The sequence below is a fragment of the Micropterus salmoides genome, unplaced genomic scaffold (assembly GCF_014851395.1).
Source record: "Micropterus salmoides isolate LMB-PRFRI ecotype aquatic unplaced genomic scaffold, ASM1485139v1 Ms_hic_scaffold_20, whole genome shotgun sequence".
NCBI classification, from domain to species: Eukaryota; Metazoa; Chordata; class Actinopteri; order Centrarchiformes; family Centrarchidae; genus Micropterus; species Micropterus salmoides.
In genome coordinates this window covers 5,677,077-5,697,842 of record NW_024041151.1, presented here as the reverse complement: position 1 = coordinate 5,697,842, position 20,766 = coordinate 5,677,077, and the positions used below count along the sequence as shown (strand labels likewise).

General features: G+C 39.0%; 1 protein-coding gene across 2 annotated transcripts in view; it reads left to right on the top strand.

Moving 5' to 3' along the window:
* pi4kaa (phosphatidylinositol 4-kinase, catalytic, alpha a) overlaps positions 1-19,103 on the top strand; it is a 37,668-nt gene extending 18,565 nt beyond the window's left edge. Inside the window, exons 33-54 of one of the 2 annotated variants that reach the window (XM_038733342.1) lie at positions 338-496; positions 591-742; positions 908-1,015; positions 1,398-1,525; positions 2,518-2,673; positions 3,292-3,371; positions 3,486-3,685; positions 4,883-4,970; positions 5,055-5,222; positions 5,329-5,382; positions 5,723-5,843; positions 6,921-7,050; positions 7,140-7,210; positions 8,242-8,314; positions 8,428-8,608; positions 8,701-8,805; positions 10,728-10,853; positions 12,146-12,266; positions 12,437-12,596; positions 13,133-13,222; positions 14,042-14,125; positions 14,214-19,103. In XM_038733342.1, the coding sequence (XP_038589270.1) occupies positions 338-496; positions 591-742; positions 908-1,015; positions 1,398-1,525; positions 2,518-2,673; positions 3,292-3,371; positions 3,486-3,685; positions 4,883-4,970; positions 5,055-5,222; positions 5,329-5,382; positions 5,723-5,843; positions 6,921-7,050; positions 7,140-7,210; positions 8,242-8,314; positions 8,428-8,608; positions 8,701-8,805; positions 10,728-10,853; positions 12,146-12,266; positions 12,437-12,596; positions 13,133-13,222; positions 14,042-14,125; positions 14,214-14,265 (2,607 nt within the window). In that variant the 3' untranslated portion in view covers positions 14,266-19,103. Of the gene's footprint in view, positions 1-337; positions 497-590; positions 743-907; positions 1,016-1,397; positions 1,619-2,517; positions 2,674-3,291; positions 3,372-3,485; positions 3,686-4,882; positions 4,971-5,054; positions 5,223-5,328; positions 5,383-5,722; positions 5,844-6,920; positions 7,051-7,139; positions 7,211-8,241; positions 8,315-8,427; positions 8,609-8,700; positions 8,806-10,727; positions 10,854-12,145; positions 12,267-12,436; positions 12,597-13,132; positions 13,223-14,041; positions 14,126-14,213 lie in introns of both variants that reach the window. The other variant, XM_038733341.1, reaches the window with a different exon arrangement.
* Positions 19,104-20,766: the final 1,663 nt, after the last annotated feature.

Here is a 20,766-nt window from a genome sequence, read left to right as displayed (position 1 = left end):
AGTAGGGGTGCTCGACACGATCTATTTAATCGGAATCACGATCCAAATAAATTGCAATATTACTACACAGGTTTCAAAATGAAGTTAAATTGGAAGTTGTAAACAGAAGCTAAAAGATAGCAAAATAAAATAGTAACACTTCCAGTTCTCGCAGCTCAATTGCATGGTTTACAAGCCTTCAGGCAAAGAAGAGCCACATCATGAAAGTTTGGAAACAGAACAGTAAATACAGATTCACCTGAATAGTAGATTGTGGGCTCTTTAGATCCCAATCTCACATTCTTGTGAGAGCATTTGTATTGTTAACACACTATCGATCTCCTCTCTGGCTGCCTAGTTTATGCGAGAGATGGCGGGAGCGTGGCAGATGACCGTGGAGCTGAAGATGGGCTTGTTCTCCGACGCTCAGGTGGAGGCAGATCCTCTGGCTGCATCAGAGGAAAGTCAGCCTATCCCCTGCCCTCCAGATGTTACCCCTCACCACATATGGATCGAGGTCAGACAATCTGCTTGGCTGATAACTACGTGTATCAATCTTCTTCTTCTTCTATACCAGTTGATGCCTCTCATGTCTGCTTCTTTTTCTGTAGTTTCTAGTCCAGAGGTTTGAGATTGCTAAGTATTCCAGCGCAGATCAAGTGGAGATCTTTGGCAGTTTGCTGCAACGCTCGATGTCCCTCAATGTCGGCGGGGCTAAGAGTAGCCTCAACCGCCACGTAGCTGCCATTGGACCGCGTTTCAGGTACATGAACACACACACACCAAGCTTAAAGATCATTTGATGTGTGTTTTAGTCGTCTTCACAATGAGCTTGTATTTGAAGTAAACTGGTTAATGTATGTAGATGAAAGTGCAAAATTTTGAGAGGCACATGTATTTATTGTTGTCGTGTTTTTCTGTCCTTCAGGCTGCTGACTCTGGGTCTGGCTCTGCTTCACTCTGACGTCCTCACAAATGCAACTGTAAGAAATGTGCTCCGAGAGAAGATCTATTCTACAGCCTTTGATTACTTCAGGTACCCACACACACTCTGTGCAAGCACACATCTAGGAGTGCAACATTTTTATGCAATCACTCAGTTAAATATTTTTTCAGTTAACTGGGGAATAATTTAGGCTATAAAATATATATAAGAAAAAATGCATGCTGCATTCTGGACTAACTGCAACCTAAAGGATGCAAACGATGGAAAGTATTAGTAATTATAATTCGCATATGTTGTCACGCTACTATGATGTTGAACATGGGGAACCTGCTTAACATCAACATGTTAACACATGTACACACATAACAAATAATCAAAACATGATTAAAAAAATATATATTGCTAAAAAAATCAACAATTGATAATCCAACTAACTCAATTATTCATAATCTAACATCGTCTGTCTCTCCAGTGTGGCTCCAAAGTTCCCAACCCAAGGTGACAAGCATCTCCGCGAGGACATCAGCATCATCATACGTTTCTACGCCAGCATCCTGTCTGACAAGAAGTACCTAGCAGCGTGCCACTTGGTCCCACCTGGTGAGCTTGGTACTACCCCAGCCCCGAGCACACTCTCTGCTGGGATATTTGGATCGCTTATCGTGTCCAGCACTTCTCCGTTATCTATCTTAAGTAAGCCTAAAGTGGTGGAGCTCGGACTGCACTGCGGCAGGGGCATGCTACGACGCGTGGCAAATTTGACGCTGTTTTTCCTCACTATACTGCTGATAGATCCTGTTATCTATCTAGCTTCTTATGTTTTACAGCTTATTTTCCTCGATGTTTTTCTCTTGGTCCCCCTTAATATCTTGCTCTTCCCCTATCTCATATTTTTCCGTATCTTACTCTTTGTACTTTTAAATTCAAGCTGTTTAATGTACTCTTCACGTTTAGCAGCTGTGAGGAAAAGCGCAAATTTGTCACCTGCGTTAAGATGCATGATTATTCATCATGTCAGCCCGCCCGTCTGCCCCTCTCCTCGATTTGATCAACATGTTACCAAAAGAAGAAACTTCAAATTTAAAATGTTTTTTCTTCCACCCCAGAAAATCCTCTCCTCTTCATTCCCGACAACCTCGAGAAAAGACATGGTCTCATTCTCATATACATCGAAGCGCTTCAGGTAGACGAGTCCTCTAAACCGCTGCTCCTGGATCAGAATAATATACCTCCAGCCCCATGTGCCATTGACAAGACAAAGTAATATCTGATCCAGTATCAGTGGTTCAAGGCAACTTCTACCTACATGTAAATCTCGCTGGATTTCCCTGCTTTCCAATGCATGACCATCACAGCAGCAGAGGACTAACTGATACAGCTCATCCCGCTCCTCAGAAACTCCCTCATCATCGATCATATTGTTAATGTTTTTCACTGTTTAAAAGCTGTAATATTGACTAAGGATGGTGTTATGTGTTTACGAAATAAATACATTTTATCGTAGGACAAGTTGAATTGGATAATAAAGAGTAAAGTTACAGTTTGGATGTGCTTGTTTCTTGGCCACGCTAAATCTGTTTGTATGCAAACAGATAATCAGGACCCGTCCTTGAACAGCCTGTCAGTGATGAACGCTGCCGACCTCAGGAGCAACATAGACTCCAGCTCTCGCTCCCAGCAGAGCGGCCAGGGATGGATCAACACCTACCCACTGTCCAGTGGAATGTCCACCGCATCCAAGAAATCAGGTACCGCTATAATAATAAGACTATAATACAGAGAAAAGACGCCCTTCTCAGTACAGACAGTAGTAAGTTTTTGCTGACCGGGTACAGGGGATTACACTTCAGCATAACAGTAAATAATTTTATCTCAAACATCCGCTTAACCGTGAGATTGGTTAAGATATACCTGTGGTGTGAAGGATCTGTATATCTGCAAAGCCAAAAGTAGACAAAGTGAGCCAAATACAACATTAACTATCCAAAAAAATAATTAAAAATTAAATTTCAACTCTGAGACCTATGTTGATCTTGCAAAAGGAACTATATCTTTAAAACACTAAAGAGCCATCTGTGTCAGCAATAGATTACCAAAGGGCAGTCATCTCAAGAACCGGCCTGCTACATGCTAAACAGACCAGAAACATTAGACAGACAATGGAGAAAGTCAGCAGAGCAGACGCATACAGGAAGAGAGAGACGGGAAGAAGCAGGGCAAGCTGGTGTGTATATGAAATAAGAAATAACCTACTAGAAGTAGAAATGTACCACCGCTAACACAGATTCTTGTCTGAGACCGAAAAGCCCAAGAACTTAAACTGACAGCATGCTTTGACTGTCTGTATCTGCATCTTCTCCTCCTAGGCTTGTCGAAGAAGAGCAACAGGGGGACGCAGCTTCACAAATACTACATGAAACGCAGGACTCTGCTGCTGGCCTTACTGGTGAGGGTTGATGGTGAATAGTCGATTTCTGGTTTTAACGCTGCTGCTCATTATCAGCAACTCTTCATGCTCTTGTCCCTGCGCTGCTCTTTCTGCCTGAACCTGTCTTTCCAGGCCAGCGAGATCGAACGGTTGACGACGTGGTACAACCCCCTTTCCACTCAGGAACTGGCCATCGCCACGGAGCAGTCAGTGGAGACCAGCATCGCCAACTGGAGGTCCAAATACATCAGTCTGACTGAGAAACAGTGGAAGGATAATGTCAACCTAGCCTGGGGTATTGCGCCCTACCTGGCTATGCAGCTACCAACTAGGTTGTCACTCTCTCTGTTTGTGTCTTACATTTCCCCAAAACAGACGGAAATGACTCTTACAGTGATTCTCTGTAACTTGATGAAAGTAGAATCAGTTTGCTGACTTTATGGCTTTACTTGTGCTACAGCTACACTATGTTTTAACACTTTCAAAGCCTGGGACTGTGGGCCTCCCCTCAGACAAAGCTTCGGAAAAGGCACCCCCCCTTAGTTTACTTGCTTAGTTTTGCTCAGTTCTTCCTTTGATACCACAGACTCTTAACAATTGAGCCTAATATCTCTCTTCTGTTTGACATAACTTCAGACTACACCAAAATACATTTAATGAAGGTCTGTCCAAAGACAATAATTAGTTTCTGACTGATGAAGTGGGAAAAACAGTTCCCCAAAACTAATGCATGTCTGAACTCTCTCTTTAACAAAATCAACCATGTAGGCTATTCGGTGTGACCTCCTTTTGATTACTAATGTAATATTGTCTCACTTTAATTCACTGAGCCTCCCCTGAAACTGTTTGAAACCCCCCTGGGGAGGCCCGCCTCCCACTTTGAAAACCTCTGTTTTAGCATGTAACAGATAAACATTTGAATGGTTTAGCTCAACAGTTACCCAAATGGGAGACATGTTTTTTGTGTCCTACTTGTGGAAAAGCAGAGAGCAGAAGTCCTGACTTCCCCTCCAGCAAGTTGCTGTTTCTCTGCCTTCTCTCTCTCTTTACAATTCTCTTGTATTGATCTCACTATTCGTTAACTCTACCCTTACTAAATTCCCTAGGTATATACCCCATTGATGCCGTACACGCTACTATCCCTTAGTGTCTATTGTCACACGTAAATCTCTTACTGTATTGATGCTTTATTGATGTGTTACTGATGCTTGTATGTTGTTGTTCAAATGTAAGTCACTTTGGATAAAAGCGTCAGTACAGTAAATGTAAACAAGCTAAATCACGTTTCATTTGTTATAATACCAAAGCCAGAGCTCCCGTTTGTCTATATTCACCTTTTACTAATTAGCGTAAATACAAATGTAAATGTGACTATGAATGAGGTTTTCTTACTTGTGGAACAGAACCCGGATGAAATGGTTGAACTTAAACTTATAATTTAATGTAAACTTTAAGGAGACTGAACTCCCAGCTGTTCCAGACTATATATTATTTACTTGTTTATTTTTAACCCCTTTTGTTTTTTCAAGGTTTAAGAATGACGCCATTGTTGCTGAAGTTACCCGGCTGGTGAGATTGGACCCCGGAGCTGTCAGCGATGTGCCTGAGGCTGTCAAGGTGAAGTGAAGTTCAGCTATTGAGCTTTGAAAATGTTGTTTTATATGTTTTGGAATATTTTCTTTTAACTGTATTGCTTCCTAGTTCCTGGTGACGTGGCACACTATTGATGCTGACTCTCCTGAGCTGAGCCATATCCTGTGTTGGGCTCCAGCAGACCCGCCCACTGGTCTATCCTACTTCAGCAGCATGTACCCTCCTCATCCTCTCACCGCTCAATACGGGGTTAAAGTGCTTCGCTCTTTTCCTCCAGTAAGTCTCACACCTTTTGCATCAGCTCAGAGTTCCTCAATACTGTAACAGCTGCAGCAGGAGAAAAATCACAGCTCTTTTCAACATTACATTTTTCTCTTCTTAGGATGCCATCTTGTTCTACATTCCTCAGATTGTTCAGGCTCTCCGGTATGATAAGGTAAACACGAACCACTTTGCCTTCACTGACTTCAGACAACAGAGGTGACAGGAAGCAAATACAAACTGTAATTTTCAGATAACATGTGAGATCGACAGTATTTGGCCTTTACGTCTAACTGTTTAAACAGAATAGTGGCGGTTTCTTATCAAGAAGTTCCTTATTAGATGTTTAACAGCTCAAGAATCAGCAGCAAATGAAGAAGAGGGGCCGTTTATAATGACATGCTTATTTTAAAGTAAACTATAGCGACAGAAAATAATCAGCAGTTGTTTTGATAAAGGGTTAATTGTCATTTATGAAGCAGTAGTAATAAACTCTGATCATCTGTCCTGCTCAGATGGGCTATGTGAGAGAGTACATTCTGTGGGCGGCCCAGAAGTCTCAGCTTCTCGCCCACCAGTTCATCTGGAACATGAAGACCAACATCTTCATGGATGAAGAGGGACACCACAAAGATCGTGAGTGGACTCCATATTACAGTGACGTTTTGAGAGCAGCAGCGGTATCAGACCAATCACAGAGCACTTGAATACCAGAGTCTGGGAAATTAGTATTTCCTGGGAATTCTCACCACTTAGTACACCTTTTTCCTGAGAAAAATACCTGCAGGAACCTACAAAGACTTCACAACGCTGACCCCTGACTGTTGTAACTAAACACTTACATCTAGCCTTGAAGTTGCATAATACAGTAATGTAACTTGATCAGTTTCAGTTGTGGGGATTTCCTTCATACTAAAATGGCAACTTGCAGTACAGCTGTGGTGCAAAAGGAGCTTAAATCAGACATACAGGTCTGCAGAGTGGCTCTCAAAAGATGGAACATCGAGTGCAAGAGATCATCTAAGCACAAAACTCCTGCGACGTCAAAATGCCTGCATGCAATGGATTTTCCTTCCAGGCACTGAATGTAGTAAAAATGTATGGTCAGCACTGTAAAGGTCACTTTACATTCCTTGGTAGAGGATATGTGAAATAACAGAGGACCCAACAATTCTCTGTGGTTGGCATTGTGTATTTTCCACCTCAAAGCTGTTGAAAGTTTAGTTTTTCTACTCAACATAATGAAAGGATAGCACCATTTTAAACAGTTCTGTGTTACTTTATTTATGGTGAGAAGACTGTGTAGACTGCGCATACCCAGGTTTACTCTTTTTAAAATCACGGGAAACCTTCGATCCTTAATGGAACAAGTGCATTAACTCTCGTCAGTTATACGTAGTACCACTCAGATAAATGCATCTTATGTGTGGTGCAGTACAAACCCTGTCTCTCTGAACAGGGTTATATTTTCATTTGACTCATTTTATTTGTGTTATTAAAATATACAATTGCAATTTCAATTTTATATCATACTTTTTTCCTTCTAGCAGTGTGTTTCTGGCTCCTCAATGTTAAGTTAAGGTGATATCTTTTTCCTTTTAATGTGTAATTATGATGTCTGCCTCATGGGAAAACCCATGTTAAGCCTAATTAAATGAAATGAAGTTGATGTACTCACATTTATCTCTTGGCTCATTAATCAAATATGTGTAGCCGACATCGGGGAGCTGTTGGAGCAGATGGTAGAGGAGATCACAGGTTCTCTGTTGGGTCCGGCCAAAGACTTCTACCAGAGAGAGTTTGACTTCTTCAACAAGATCACCAACGTGTCCGCCATTCTCAAGTAACATCACCACTGCTCCAGAAATCACTAGCAAACATGGAAATGTTTTGGTGCAATGTGAATCCTGATATATCGTTTTTATTTTTCAGGCCGGTTCCAAAGGGTGAGGAGAGGAAAAGGGCCTGTCTCAAGGCTCTGTCGGATATCAAAGTCCAGCCAGGTAACGCAATATTTCACAGTAGATCTGATTAGATTATTGAAAAATAGTAACTGTGCTCCAGTGTTTTTTTTAGGTCTTCATTCAATACAAACTTAAATTTTATTGGACACACTCCTGTAGTGTTCTAGTTTCTCTTCAGATATTTAAAAATAGAAAAAGGGGGAAAAACAAACAACAAAAAGAACTGAGATCTCAGATGAAAAACTTCTATGTGAAATAAAAAGGCAGTTGATCAGACCACCAACACCTCGACATTCTCTTTTATTTTGTCAACGAATATCCCAAGGCCTCTCTTAGGTGTTGCATCCTTAATGCCTGTGAGAAAATTATCCCAACGTTTACTTGAGGCTTGCAGGTTTGGTGACATCTTTTAAATAACTTCTCAAGAAATACCTTACAAAACAGCCTTTTTATTAATTTTAGTGCATCCTTTCATTTCTATCTTGTCTCATATGTCCTTTTTAACTTTATTCACTGTTGTGGAATCTTATTTCTGTTTAACTTTATATTACTTGATTTAGATTTTCCTCTGTTTTGATCACTTTTTAATGTGTGTTAACCATGTTAAGCACTGTGTAACTGTTTTGTTAAGTGCTGTATAAATAAAGTTTATTAAAAAATGTCGATTTGTCAAAATATTTACGAAGTCATCTCCTTATTTTGATTATTTGACTAATCTTTTAAGTAGTACTTGTATAAACTGTGTGCATTATTATAACCCGTATTCAACCAGGAAATGTCTCATTGAGATTAAAATTCTGTCCTGGGCAAGACAGGCTGCAGCACAATTGACATGGTTACAAAACATATACTATAAGAATTTGCAATGAAAATAAATAATAAATTACAGGATCATAAAATATTAAATGCTGCCTCCACTACTCCACCACTGCTTACTATATTCCTCTGTGAGAAACACAAGTTAGTGAAGTCTGAAGATGTGAATATTTGCAAAAAAACAAACATAATATAAAATGTCAATGTGATTCTTTTAACACAGCCTACTGTTGTCTCTCTCTTCTCTTTTCTAGGCTGTTACCTACCAAGTAACCCTGAAGCCATCGTTCTGGACATCGACTACAAATCTGGAACACCTATGCAGAGGTGACGACAGATGCTTCACGCAGAGACTTTGCTTCTGCATATTTTGGTGCTACTTCTCGGGACCTAAATCTATCCACGTATGGTGTTGATCTCTGTTTTCTCTCTCGTCACAGTGCTGCCAAGGCTCCCTATCTGGCCAAGTTCAAGGTGAAGCGCTGTGGGGTGAGTGAGCTGGAGAGGGAGGGTCTCCGCTGCCTCTCGGACTCTCTGGAGGACGGAGAAGAGAATCCAGATGAATCACACAGGATTTGTTGGCAGGCTGCCATCTTTAAAGTGGGAGATGACTGCAGACAGGTACTGCACTGAACTCATTCACTGGAACATTTCAGGGGAGGAATCTTTGACTCACTTTCTCTTGTGACGGCCGTGCGTTCCTCTGTCTCCAGGATATGCTCGCTCTGCAGATCATCGGGCTCTTTAAGAATATTTTCCAGCTGGTGGGCCTGGATCTGTTCGTGTTCCCCTACAGAGTGGTGGCCACTGCACCAGGGGTAAGACTCCATGACCCATTGCTCCCTCCAAATCCAGTATTCTCTTATCTGCACCTCTTTCCAGTTAGATAAAAATAATTCACAGCCTGGATCCTATTTTTGTAGTTTTGGCCATCATTTCCTCATAGTTATGATGACATTTTACATTTTAAATGTTGATGTATAGAAACAGGACAATGCTGTTACACACAGTTTAACATCAGGTAAGACAAGTTTGGCTTAACACAGTCTGAACACAATTTTAAACTCTTTATTTTTGCAAGTCAAAACAAATTAACTGAACTAAGACAAAACACAGGTGCTTGTTTTTGGGACCCAGCTCATAGAAAAAGAAATTGTGCCATCTGCTGGTTCCCTAGTGGATCAAATCAAAATGGTTGCGAGGAATCCTGGTGTCTGGTTTGACAGCGTTTTAAGTTTTGAGCAGCATACCACAAAAAAGCTTGTGTTACCTTTTAAAGACACTGAGACGCCATTATTTCATCACACCTGGATCACTGCAACAGCCTTTTTACACGCTTGAACCAAAAATCTATTGATCGACTCCAAGCTGTCCAGAACTCTGCTGCCAGGCTTTTGACCAGAACAAAGAAACACAAACACATCAGTCTGTATTTAGCTACATTACACCTGCTCCCAGTTGGTTTTAGGACAGATTTAAAATATATTGTATTTCTAAGCTTAGGTGTCAAAACCCCTTGCCGTTGTTTTTGGATGTGTAGAGCTCAGCGGTCAAGTTAGCAACAATTGGCAACATCTGCAACGTCAGTGAATCTCTCACTGTCTTGCCAACCAGCTGAGCAGCGCAATAAAGTCTGTTTTGGTCTTGTTTTCTTGCCAGGCTGTGACTGAAAAATATTAGAGTGAAATACAACTATTTATTACGTTTGATAAACGCCGACGTGCAAAGATGTTTATAAACTGCAGCACTGAAAAGATAACCACTTCGCGCAAGAACATGCGCTCATACGCATATGCGCGTGCATGAAATGAAACTCACCAATTCGTGTGAGCGGTGCTACAGTCTGCAGCCGGACCTTATTGCAATTCCAGCAGCAACATTAGTAGGACGAGTCCAGACACGGATTTGATGGCACTCCTCATAGGCACATATCATTTTAAAATGAGACAATAATTATCTGTCTCTCAGTTAAGGTTTAGTTACAACTCTGGACTAATGGCAGGTGGAAAGCAGACCCAGGTGAAATACAGGCAGCCTCAGATACAAGCAGCTCAGACCCTAATGGAGGATTGAGTTGGTGTGCAGAGGTCCATTCAAATCAGCAGTGGTATTTTCTAGAAGAGGTTTCCATTCCGGCTTATTACAGAGACAGACTGTTTTAAAGGAGAGGTGAGAGCACTGCAATGGCAAGTTGTTTACATGGCTCACAATGTCAGGTAGGAGGGAAGCATAGCAGAATTTTTCTTATGCGGTACCATAGGTGCGTGTGCTTATGCTCTGGTCAAAGTCCTTTCTGACATGACAGTGCCAGTATTAATGGGCTAAGCAAGAGAAGCTGGTGAGGCACATACTATCACATTTCATACACGCCAATCAAAAATATATCAAAATCAAAAATTTACATGGGGAATGAGGGGGTCTGTGCCCCAGTAGAGCTTTATTTCTAGTAACGCCCCTGCTTTTAAAGCTCTTCATGGCGTCTCTCCCTACTATAACTCTGACCCTTTAGCTCCTCGGGCAGAGGTCTGCTGTCTGTTCCAGAGGCAAAGTTTAAAATTGACAGCGAAAACCTCTTTTTTTAAAACCGCTCCTATCACTTACATTTGCATCCCCAGATGTCGGCATTTACACTGGTAATTGTGTCATAATTAATAGGAATGATGGCCAAAACTTTGAGGATTTAAACATATTATTGAATTTTGATAATCAGGTATTTATTAACTGATCCTCTTTTCTTCAGTGTGGCGTGATCGAGTGCATCCCTGACTGCAAGTCTCGAGACCAACTCGGCAGACAGACGGACTTCGGGATGTACGATTACTTCCGTAATCAGTACGGTGATGAATCCACCCTCGCCTTCCAGAAGGTGCGGAGGTTTTCAATCTTTGGCCGTCTTCCTTTTATTCATCTCTTATGATTTTGGTTTCTAAAATTGAGAGTCCACTACCAACCCTGTCTTATAATGTCCGATGTTTAAGCAAGGACGTGTGAAAAGGTTAGGGGAGAGAAAGTGTCAGTGATTAGTGAGCTGTAGTAAAATGTGTACGTATGTGTGAGTTTTTACATCTGTTAGTTTAGATTAATGGGAGTCTAACAAGGGAACCAGAATAGACTGGATATTTTCTTGTTAAAAAGGACTGACTTTTCTGTGGCAACAGACATTTACCTCTGTTTAGTGCATTTTTCTGTTTGACAGTCCAGGATTTTGTGGCAGCTTTTCAAAACAGTTCTTGGGCGGTTTTTGGCGAGGAAATCGTGGGAGTAACTGAAAACTGTGAAGGTCATTTTTTATCTTTAGAATAACAGTTTAATCATTAAAAATTAAAAGGATTTTTATCTGATGAGTACAAAAGCTAAGTAACCTTCAATAACACACACACACACACACAATTCAGTGTCATGCAAACTCTACGCCTGTCACTCTGTGATAAACAACAATAACTTTACCTCTGACCCTGCATACTCACGTTGATTATTTTAGTGCTTGCAGTTTACCGGGATGCAGCAGCCTGTGTGACTGTGATTTGTCTCGTCTGACGTCCTCCGTGCATTTCTGCCATTCTAAGCTGATGTTTTGCAGCGGCAAAGTGTTTGGCTATAGACGATTTCTTTTTATTCACAACACTGCACATTATGCAAAATTAGTTTATCCCCGCTTTGGTAAAGAAGATCTGGAAACTGTTTTTTCACGGTCCTTTGCTCTTGGGATGTCTGCTGCGTCTTCTAAACAAAACAAGGAAGTCAGTTTGCTGACGTATGACAACATTTTGCAGTAAACGCCAATAATTGGTCAAATTTGCAGAAAAGTTGCAGTGATTGGTCAAAATCGCAAGTCGCGCTGAATTCACTAGAATTTGTGATAATAGTTAGTGACATTGTGAAATCCTGGAGGGACTGGTTTGACAAGGAGATAAACAGGTCGCACCAGACCTGATTCAATAAAAGGTCTTGTACAGACCTCAACTTCCTCAAATGAAAAAGACACTGCTGTGTTTCCTTACCTGTTGGTATCACTGTCAAAGGTACAGAAACAAAGACATTCTTTATAAGATTTCTGCCTCCTGAACATTACTCACAGTTCTGGCAAGGATGTCGTGTCAATAAATCCAAGCAGAATTTCACTGCAGTCTCGCCAATGTCCTCTTCACCTCTCCACAGGCTCGGTATAACTTCATCCGCAGCATGGCTGCCTACAGCCTCCTGCTGTTCCTGCTGCAGATCAAAGACAGACACAACGGCAACATCATGCTGGACAGCAAGGGCCACCTCATCCACATAGGTATGGAATATGGACATGGACTCACTGTTAGGCTGTGGTCTGGACTGAGTCATTGTGGTGGTCACATCGATTCTGTTTCTTCTTAATGCGATCTCAGTGAATAGTATTCTCTCTTATCCATCCTGTTTTAATTCAGAGCGATGGTCATTGCTTGTGTTCCTTTTCTCCAGACTTTGGCTTCATGTTCGAGAGCTCTCCTGGCGGCAACCTGGGCTGGGAGCCGGACATCAAGCTGACAGACGAGATGGTGATGATCATGGGGGGCAAGATGGAGGCCACGCCTTTCAAGTGGTTCATGGAGATGTGTGTCAGAGGGTATCTGGCTGTACGGTAAGAAAATGAGGAGGGTTTGTTGAAAGAAAGAAAACTATCCATGTCGTTTTGAGAATTCTGCCAGGAATCTGCTGCAAGGCAAAAGAGCATAAACATGAGGTTTTTGGGATTAAAGTCAAAGGAAACTTTAATATCTATACGTGGAACTTTTATAATGGTGGTTGAACTGTGGGTTTTGTATTGAGCACTGACTGTAAAACACACTGTGGTGAACTCTGCGTTTCTTGTCATCTGTAGGATCCTTTGAGATACCTTGTTAAGTAAGGTGGAGTGATTGTCATGTTCTGAAATATATGGGTCCTTTTTACATGCGTGTAATTATTATTTATGTAAATATATGGAGCGTTAAATTACATTTACATTAAATTATCCCTAAATGAGCTGAATGTTATTCCTTCATTTAGCGCATACATTTCATAACTGTCTGATAAAATTTCTGAAAAAAGTAAAACAAAGTAAATTTCAGACCCTCTTTGTAACTCTGTGTAACTTTGTTGGATCTTTGTTTATTTGTTTCTTCTCTGACCATAAAGACCCTACATGGATGCAGTGGTTTCTCTAGTGACCCTCATGCTGGACACTGGACTGCCGTGCTTCAGAGGACAAACCATTAAACTTCTCAAGTAAGTCCAGCAGGTGTGTGTGTGTGTGTGTGTGTGTGTGTGTGTGTGTGTGTGTGTGTGTGTGTGTGTGTGTGTGTGTGTGTGTGTGTGTGTGTGTGTGTGTGTGTGTGTGTGTGTGTGTGTGTGTGTGTGTGTATACATGTGTGAGAGTAAAACATTTATTGTCTTTAGCCTCTTTTTTATCAATCTTGTCTGTCTCATATGTTTTTGCACTGTGCACACTGTGTTCTCTGCGCTCAAAGCAAAAGGGGAATACTTTATTTTCACTAAACTTCCACCCGTAAGCAATGCAATGACAGAATGTGTGACTATTTTGGTTATGGGTTTCATATTATTTCTGAAATAAAACATTTAAAAGCAAAAATCTTATCAGTTGGGGGGACCCTGGGACAACATTTTATCAAATGGTGGTCCGTGGTCTAAGTCAGTTGGGGGGTGAAAAAGTTTGAGAACTGATGTTTAAGCTCACTGCTCTAGTTTTACGGCCCACAACTTTACTGTCGGGTTCAGCCTCACAGCTCTCATCAACCTCGTTTTTAGTGAGAAACTCTACTAAATAATAAATTGCAAGATATTTTTCTCAGGAAAGACAAAAACAGAGCTAAAAGAAGAGTGAATATTGAATATTCATCAGGCGGCCAGAAACACGACCTGGCATGGAAGATGATGTTGCCCTGTATCTGCTGGATGTGTGAATAAGCATCATAAAAAGTCCTCTGTATGTCAGTATTGTGTGTCCTCCATGTTCTGCTGCCCCCAAGTGGCCAGAATATGAATTAATGCAGCTTTAAACATGAATCTTTTTTTTTTTTTAATCAGAGGACGGTTTAATCCCCAAATGAGTGAGAAAGAAGCAGCGGCGTTCATCATCAAAGTCATCCAAAGCTGTTTCCTCAGTAGCAGGTAACCTCACATGACATTACGATTATGCATAAGAGTTAATATGATTTAAATCTACTTGATAACATTTTCACGAACTTGTTTTCAACAGGAGCAAAACGTACGACATGCTGCAGTATTACCAGAACCAAATTCCTTACTGAAGGACTTCTGCCAGACCTCCACTGTACGTCCAACACACAAACGTCTCTACACAAGCAATGCAAACCTTCTTTTGGATGATTTTAAATATGGTCGTGGATGCACCAGCCGGGTCTGTGCTCCTTTTTAGAGAGACAACAACATGGCACTTTGATCCTAGCACACTGTAAGTTGTCAGTTTTATAATGTACATCTGAGTTATAAAGTAGTTCTTTATTTAACTTGAGCGTAAAGAACAATGTACGACTTTTACCAAAAGAGGTATTTGAATCACCCTTTAAGTATTTTTTAGTATTTGTTACTCAGCAAACACTAACCAAACCGTCACACTAGAGGAAGTTGGCCATGAAGGGAGCCATATTTATAGTGTTTGTCCAAGCAGCTGTTATCATTGTTGTTATCATTTTGTTGTACTATGCTGTTATCCACTTTTATGCACTTTATATATCACAATATTTCATTGGCTTCACCTGCCTATGATCAACACAGATGAGACATCAGAGATTACTACAATCTGCATTTTAATCAGCTGATCAGTACAATTTGCAGTATTTTTGATTTAGCAGAACAAATAGACAAATAGATCAAAAATCAATGCAGGAATCAATCAACGGTAGTCTTTTAGAAATGTAAAAGGTATTTAGAGAATCACACGTTATCATGCTGTAGTATTTACTGTAGAATATTTAACTGTAGAGTCGCATCAAGATCGCAAGAGTTTCTCTGTGATTTACATGTGACATTTATATGTGACGAACATATTTATCACAAGATTTTAAAAACTTAACTGTAATAAGTAATGTCACACCTCTTCACGTCAGCTGTTAGCTTAAATTGGTTATTTAGAGATATTTTTCCACTACGGGAGCTTGAACGTGTAAGGCTTTGTTGCTCAGTTCTGCCTTTTGTTTACACTGTGTTTTAAAAACCGAATTGTTTTGGACACGTCATTGAAAAGTCAACATTTTTATCATATGTTTTTTGGAGGCCAGTGCAGTTGTGTGACAGACAACAATGGGATGAGTGCAGCTGATATACTGTAGCCCCAGATTATATCCCTCTCATGTATTACCATTATATATAAATACAAATATATCAAGCTGTGTATACGTTGTTATACAAATACATAGATGTAACTACATCCTTACATTCGCACTCACACGTTCTCTAACTCCACTCCACTTTTTTAAAATATTCACATATACTGTTTAATGTTTATAAATTGTTACTTCACTGTACATTTGATAATAAATAGCTGTAGTACTGACTGGTTAGATGCTAACATCATTAGCTCTGTACCCGTACGCTGCATAATGACAATAAAGTTTAATCCGATCTAATAACATTCAAGTCACAGAATTAAGCATGCTTTAAAAAAAACACATAGCACTGTTCTTAAAAGTTATTTAAATATGCTTACAAACTCTTCTAACCATCTGGATGAAAAATATTTGGTCTTTTTTTTTTTTTTACTTGTTTTTTAAGTGTTTTTATCTTATCCAAACAAAGATGGTGACTGGAAATGACATGCCGTGTGTTGTTACTCAATTTCTACACACAAATTTAAAATGTTATTATTAGTTATGGTATATATTGATTTGTTTCCAGTGTTGATAATATTTTCATTAAAAAATAACCCGTTCATAGTTTTGCATGTGTTTTACAAAATGAGTCTGGATGTTTGTCATTTCTTAGCTCTGTGACTTGAAATGTAATGGTAACACAGGAGAGGCACAAACTGGGGGCTCACACCGCAGCATTTATAGCCTAATACATAGTTTTCACCTCTTTACACAAAACACTCAAAACAAACAATGATACAGTAAAATGTCCATAAAATTCATAATATTCTGAATCAGAATATTGTCTGTATATATTGAAACACGTGTCCTTGCAGTGCTGCTTTCACAGACCACTCCATCTGTTTAGCTTTGCACTCCTGAGACATTGTTGGACCAAAAATAAAAATAAAAATCAGTGCAGCAGAACTAGAGATATCCTTCAGAAGATGACCACAATGCAACAGAGATTAAGGTGTGTTATGCTAGTAGCAGCTTATGAAAATCACCTCCTGAGCAGCTACAAATAAAAGCAGAGCCTGTGATGATGGTTACGTGTTCGGTTCTTGTAGTGGAAAAGGCCACATAGGAAAGAGTTGATATGGCACAAGTGGCGAACCAGGAGCTCTCTGGCTGCTCGACGTCACAGCATGTATGTCTCAAATACAGATCCTGAAAGTCCCTCACTTCTGCTTCTGACCTTATTTAGGAACAAATGTGTACGTCGAACGGCGAGAGACAACAATTTTTTTGATCCCATTTGAATTGGGCCCTGAAATAAACACGATGTTTGTCAATGTAAAAGATAATTTTGTTGTAAAACAGTAAAGTAACATTTAGTTTTACATGTTAGCGCTGTAATGTTAAGCTAACAATAAGTGGAAGGAAAAGCCCCCAGAGGCCTAATGGGCCCTCACTTTCTCACTCTGAATTCTTCAATGTAACTGTCAGTGAGACACAGATTCCACTAAAGTTCAAATAAACACAAGTTTAGTGATAATTTCAAGCAAATAAAACAAATATACTTATATATCCTGTCCTCTTGTGGGTCTTAACACCCACCTTGTCCACATCCACACATAATCAATATTAAAACAATAGTGTATTCGACCCTAAAACACGTAAAAAGAAAATAACACTGAAATGTGACACTGATCAATAAGACGTCATCTTGATATTAGCAAAACGTATATGCATAAAACATCAACACATGCACTCCAGGTTTGTGTGCTGACATGACATTCACAGCCTTCAGAGTTGAGGTCCACTTGCAAAGGCCCTTTGTTATCCATGTGTCTAGTCTTGTATTTTATAAGGACTGAGTGCAGGTGCTAGCAACAATTTGTTAAAATCCATAAAGGCCCCATTGTCCCTCTGTCTGATATGCAGTTAATTCTAAATTATGGCTTTCACCTGAGCCTCTGACGTGGCCTGCTAGCAACACTGTTTGAGCAACGAGGCTGAGCTGGAAGACATAATCAAAAAATCTTAAACATTATCCTAGTATTTAGTAGTTATCCAGCTAGGCAAATAACATATTCAGGCATGACTAAATAAAAAAATGTTCATTAATTGCTTGCTTGCCCTAGCTAGGTAACTAAGCTATGTTTCAGGCACAGATGTTTCTCACCTGATATGTTAAATCCAGCGACTCCTGGTCCTTTCATCACATCATCTACACATGTAAGCTCTTTGACGTTAGCTTCAGTAACGTTAGCTTCAGTAATGGTAGCTTGAGTAATGTTAGCTTCAGTAACGGTAGCTTCAGTAACGGTAGCTTCAGTAACGGTAGCTTCTGTAATGTTAGCTTCTGTAATGTCATCTTCAGTAACGTTAGCTTCAGTAATGGTAGCTTCAGTAACGTTAGCTTCTGTAATGTTAGCTTCTGTAATGTCATCTTCAGTAACGTTAGCTTCAGTAATGGTAGCTTCAGTAACGTTAGCTTGAGTAATGTTAGCTTCAGTAACAGTAGCTTCAGTAACGTTAGCTTCAGTATTGGTAGCTTGAGTAATGTTAGCTTGAGTAATTTTAGCTTCAGTAATGTTAGCTTGAGTAACGTTAGCTTCAGTAATGTTAACTTTAGTAACGGTAGCTTGAGTAACGTCAGCTTCAGTAACGGTAGCTTGAGTAACGGTAGCTTCAATAATGTTAGCTTCAGTAATGTTAGCTTCAGTAACGTTAGCTTGAGTAATGTTAGCTTCAGTAACGTTAGCTTTAGTAATGTTAGCTTGAGTAATGTTATCTTCGGTGACGTTATCTTCGGTGACGTTAGCTTCAGTCATAGGGAGAAACAGTAATGACATCACATATGCAACTTTTGGGTTTGTGGTCTTTGTAATTATGTATTTTCACAGTCTTACACTTCCACAGATTTACGACAAACTGCAACTTTTTTGACAAACTTATCTTTTAAATTGGCAAACATCACGTTTTTTAATTCAGTGCTTAACTCAAATGAGATAAAAACATTTCTTTCTTGTCTCTTGCCGTTGACTTCCGTACATGGACCACCAGAAGGGGAGGGTCTTTGGCTCTCTGTAGAGACTGAGGTATATTTTTGTCCCGTCTAATAAAGTGTGTCAGAGTACAGCTAGACGCCTGTTTACAGTATGTGTAACCCTGTTTAGAAATATTCCTTGTTCAGTATTTGCGTTATATTGAACCTCTTGGGTTTGGGTTTTGTTGGACGATCTTGCTGATGCAGATGATGATGATGATGATACTTAAGAAGCCATTTCTCCTACTTTTGGTAGAAAAACAACTGTAGTAATACTTGACAAAAAACCCTAACCTTATGCAATATATACTGATGTAGTGTACTATAGTATACTGATGCTGTATTTGTGTGTTGTGTTCAACAAATGAAGTTGCTATAATTCCTTCCATCCCAATCTTTGTGTGAGTGTTTTCTGCTGCAGCTATGATTTACTGTCTTTACATAACTGAGTACACAGAAGTACACAGAAGTACTCGTTTAATGGCTTATAAACCTCTTGACTTAAAGCCATTTTTAATGTAGTGGATTTTATTTTTCTTATTTTAAATAAGTTAGTTATCTCTTTTATCTGTGAACCAGAAGTGTTGGTCAAACATATATATATATATATATATATATATATATATATATATATATATATATATATATATGTGTGTGTGAGTTTTTTTGTCTGTATTTGAGACAGTTTGTGGCAACATCATTGCTGGTTCAGATCATGTCTGTTATTCTGATAATGTTTGAAAACTGATTATTTCCAGATTAAATGTGTGTACATTTCATCAGCTGCCGATGTATTTTACTTTCTTTCTTTGTCTCTTAGCAGGAAAAACGGCAGAGAAATGAAAAAAAAATATATATATATGTACAGTATCTCACAAAAGTGAGTACATGCCTCACTTATTTGTAAATATTTGATTATTTTTTTCATGTGACAACACTGAAGAAATGACACTTTGCTGTAGCAAAGTGTCATTTCTGCCTGCTTGTGCTGTCATTTCTTCTTTATACAAGATGTACACTCACTACTTTACATTGTAATGTAAAGTAGTGAGTGTACATCTTGTATAACAGTGTAAATTTGCTGTCCCCTCAAAATAACACACCACACAGCCGTCAATGTCTAAACTGCTGGCAATAAAAGTGAGTACAAGTGAAAATATAGACTCACTATTGAGTTAGCTATGGTGATCTGATAGTGACGTTATAATTACACTATATTGTTTATTATAGTATTACTATAGGAATTGATAGGCCACCACTGACTGATTAATGCATCACTAATTATAATACTATAATATACAGTATATGATTCTGAAATGGACCATTCTGCATAAGTACTTTTACTTTTGGTACTTTAAGTACATTTTGAAGCTAAAACCTTTGTACTTTTACATAACTAAGATTTTGAATGCAGGACTTTTACGTGTAACAGAGTACAGTTCCTAAATGTTTGTCATCAACATATAAAAGGATGTGTTGTTATTGTTGGGCAAACTAATACATGGCGTGAAAGCTAACAGCACTGCAACAGTGGTGGAGTGGAAGTAAGAATGTAAGTACTTAAGTGCAAGTGTGAGGTACTTGTACTCCTATTCTGTTATATCTCAGAGGGAAATATTGTACTTTTTATTTATTACATTTATCTGACAGCTTTAGTTACTTTACGACTTAAAATATTTACATGTATGAAAATGTACAAGTATGGCTGTAATGATCAGTCGATTAATTAATTAGTTGATGAACAGAAGTATTTTGATAATCGTCATTTTTTTAAACAAAAAGATTTGATGTTTCCAGATTCACAAATTTCCCTTTGAATGATTGTTATAACTGTAATGTTCGTAAATAATGTTAAGGTGTCACTTTTTGGTCTTTGACCAAATTCTGAAGGCATTTCTTAATGTTGACAGAATTTTAACAAACCAAACAATCAACTGATCAATGGAGAAAATAAATCTAAAATGAAATTAGTCATTAGTTGCAGTCCAATACAAAATAGTTCAAAATCAACTCTACTAGTACTTATTTACTTCTGTTAATACTGTAAAATACTACTATTACATATCCAAACTCCTTATATTTTAGATTTCTATCCATTCCACGTCAGCCCTACCAGTATTATTACCTTCACTTTTTAATTCACTACTATTTATAAATACATTTATGTTAATATGTTAAAATACCGTATAAATCCACACTGCTTTTTATATTGGTTTTATATTTATATATGTATATTTTGTTATGTTTTCTACTTACCCACTTTCTATTATTAGTTCTATTCCTTATACCTTGATATACAAGTGAGCAATTTGTATCAAAGAATTTCCCCTCGGGATCAAAAAAGTATTTCTGACTCAGATTTTGAAAATAAGCTCCAGCTCAACAACTGCAGCAGTAAAATCCTGCTTTCCAAAATAATGCATGAGGAATAATAATCTCAGGATTTA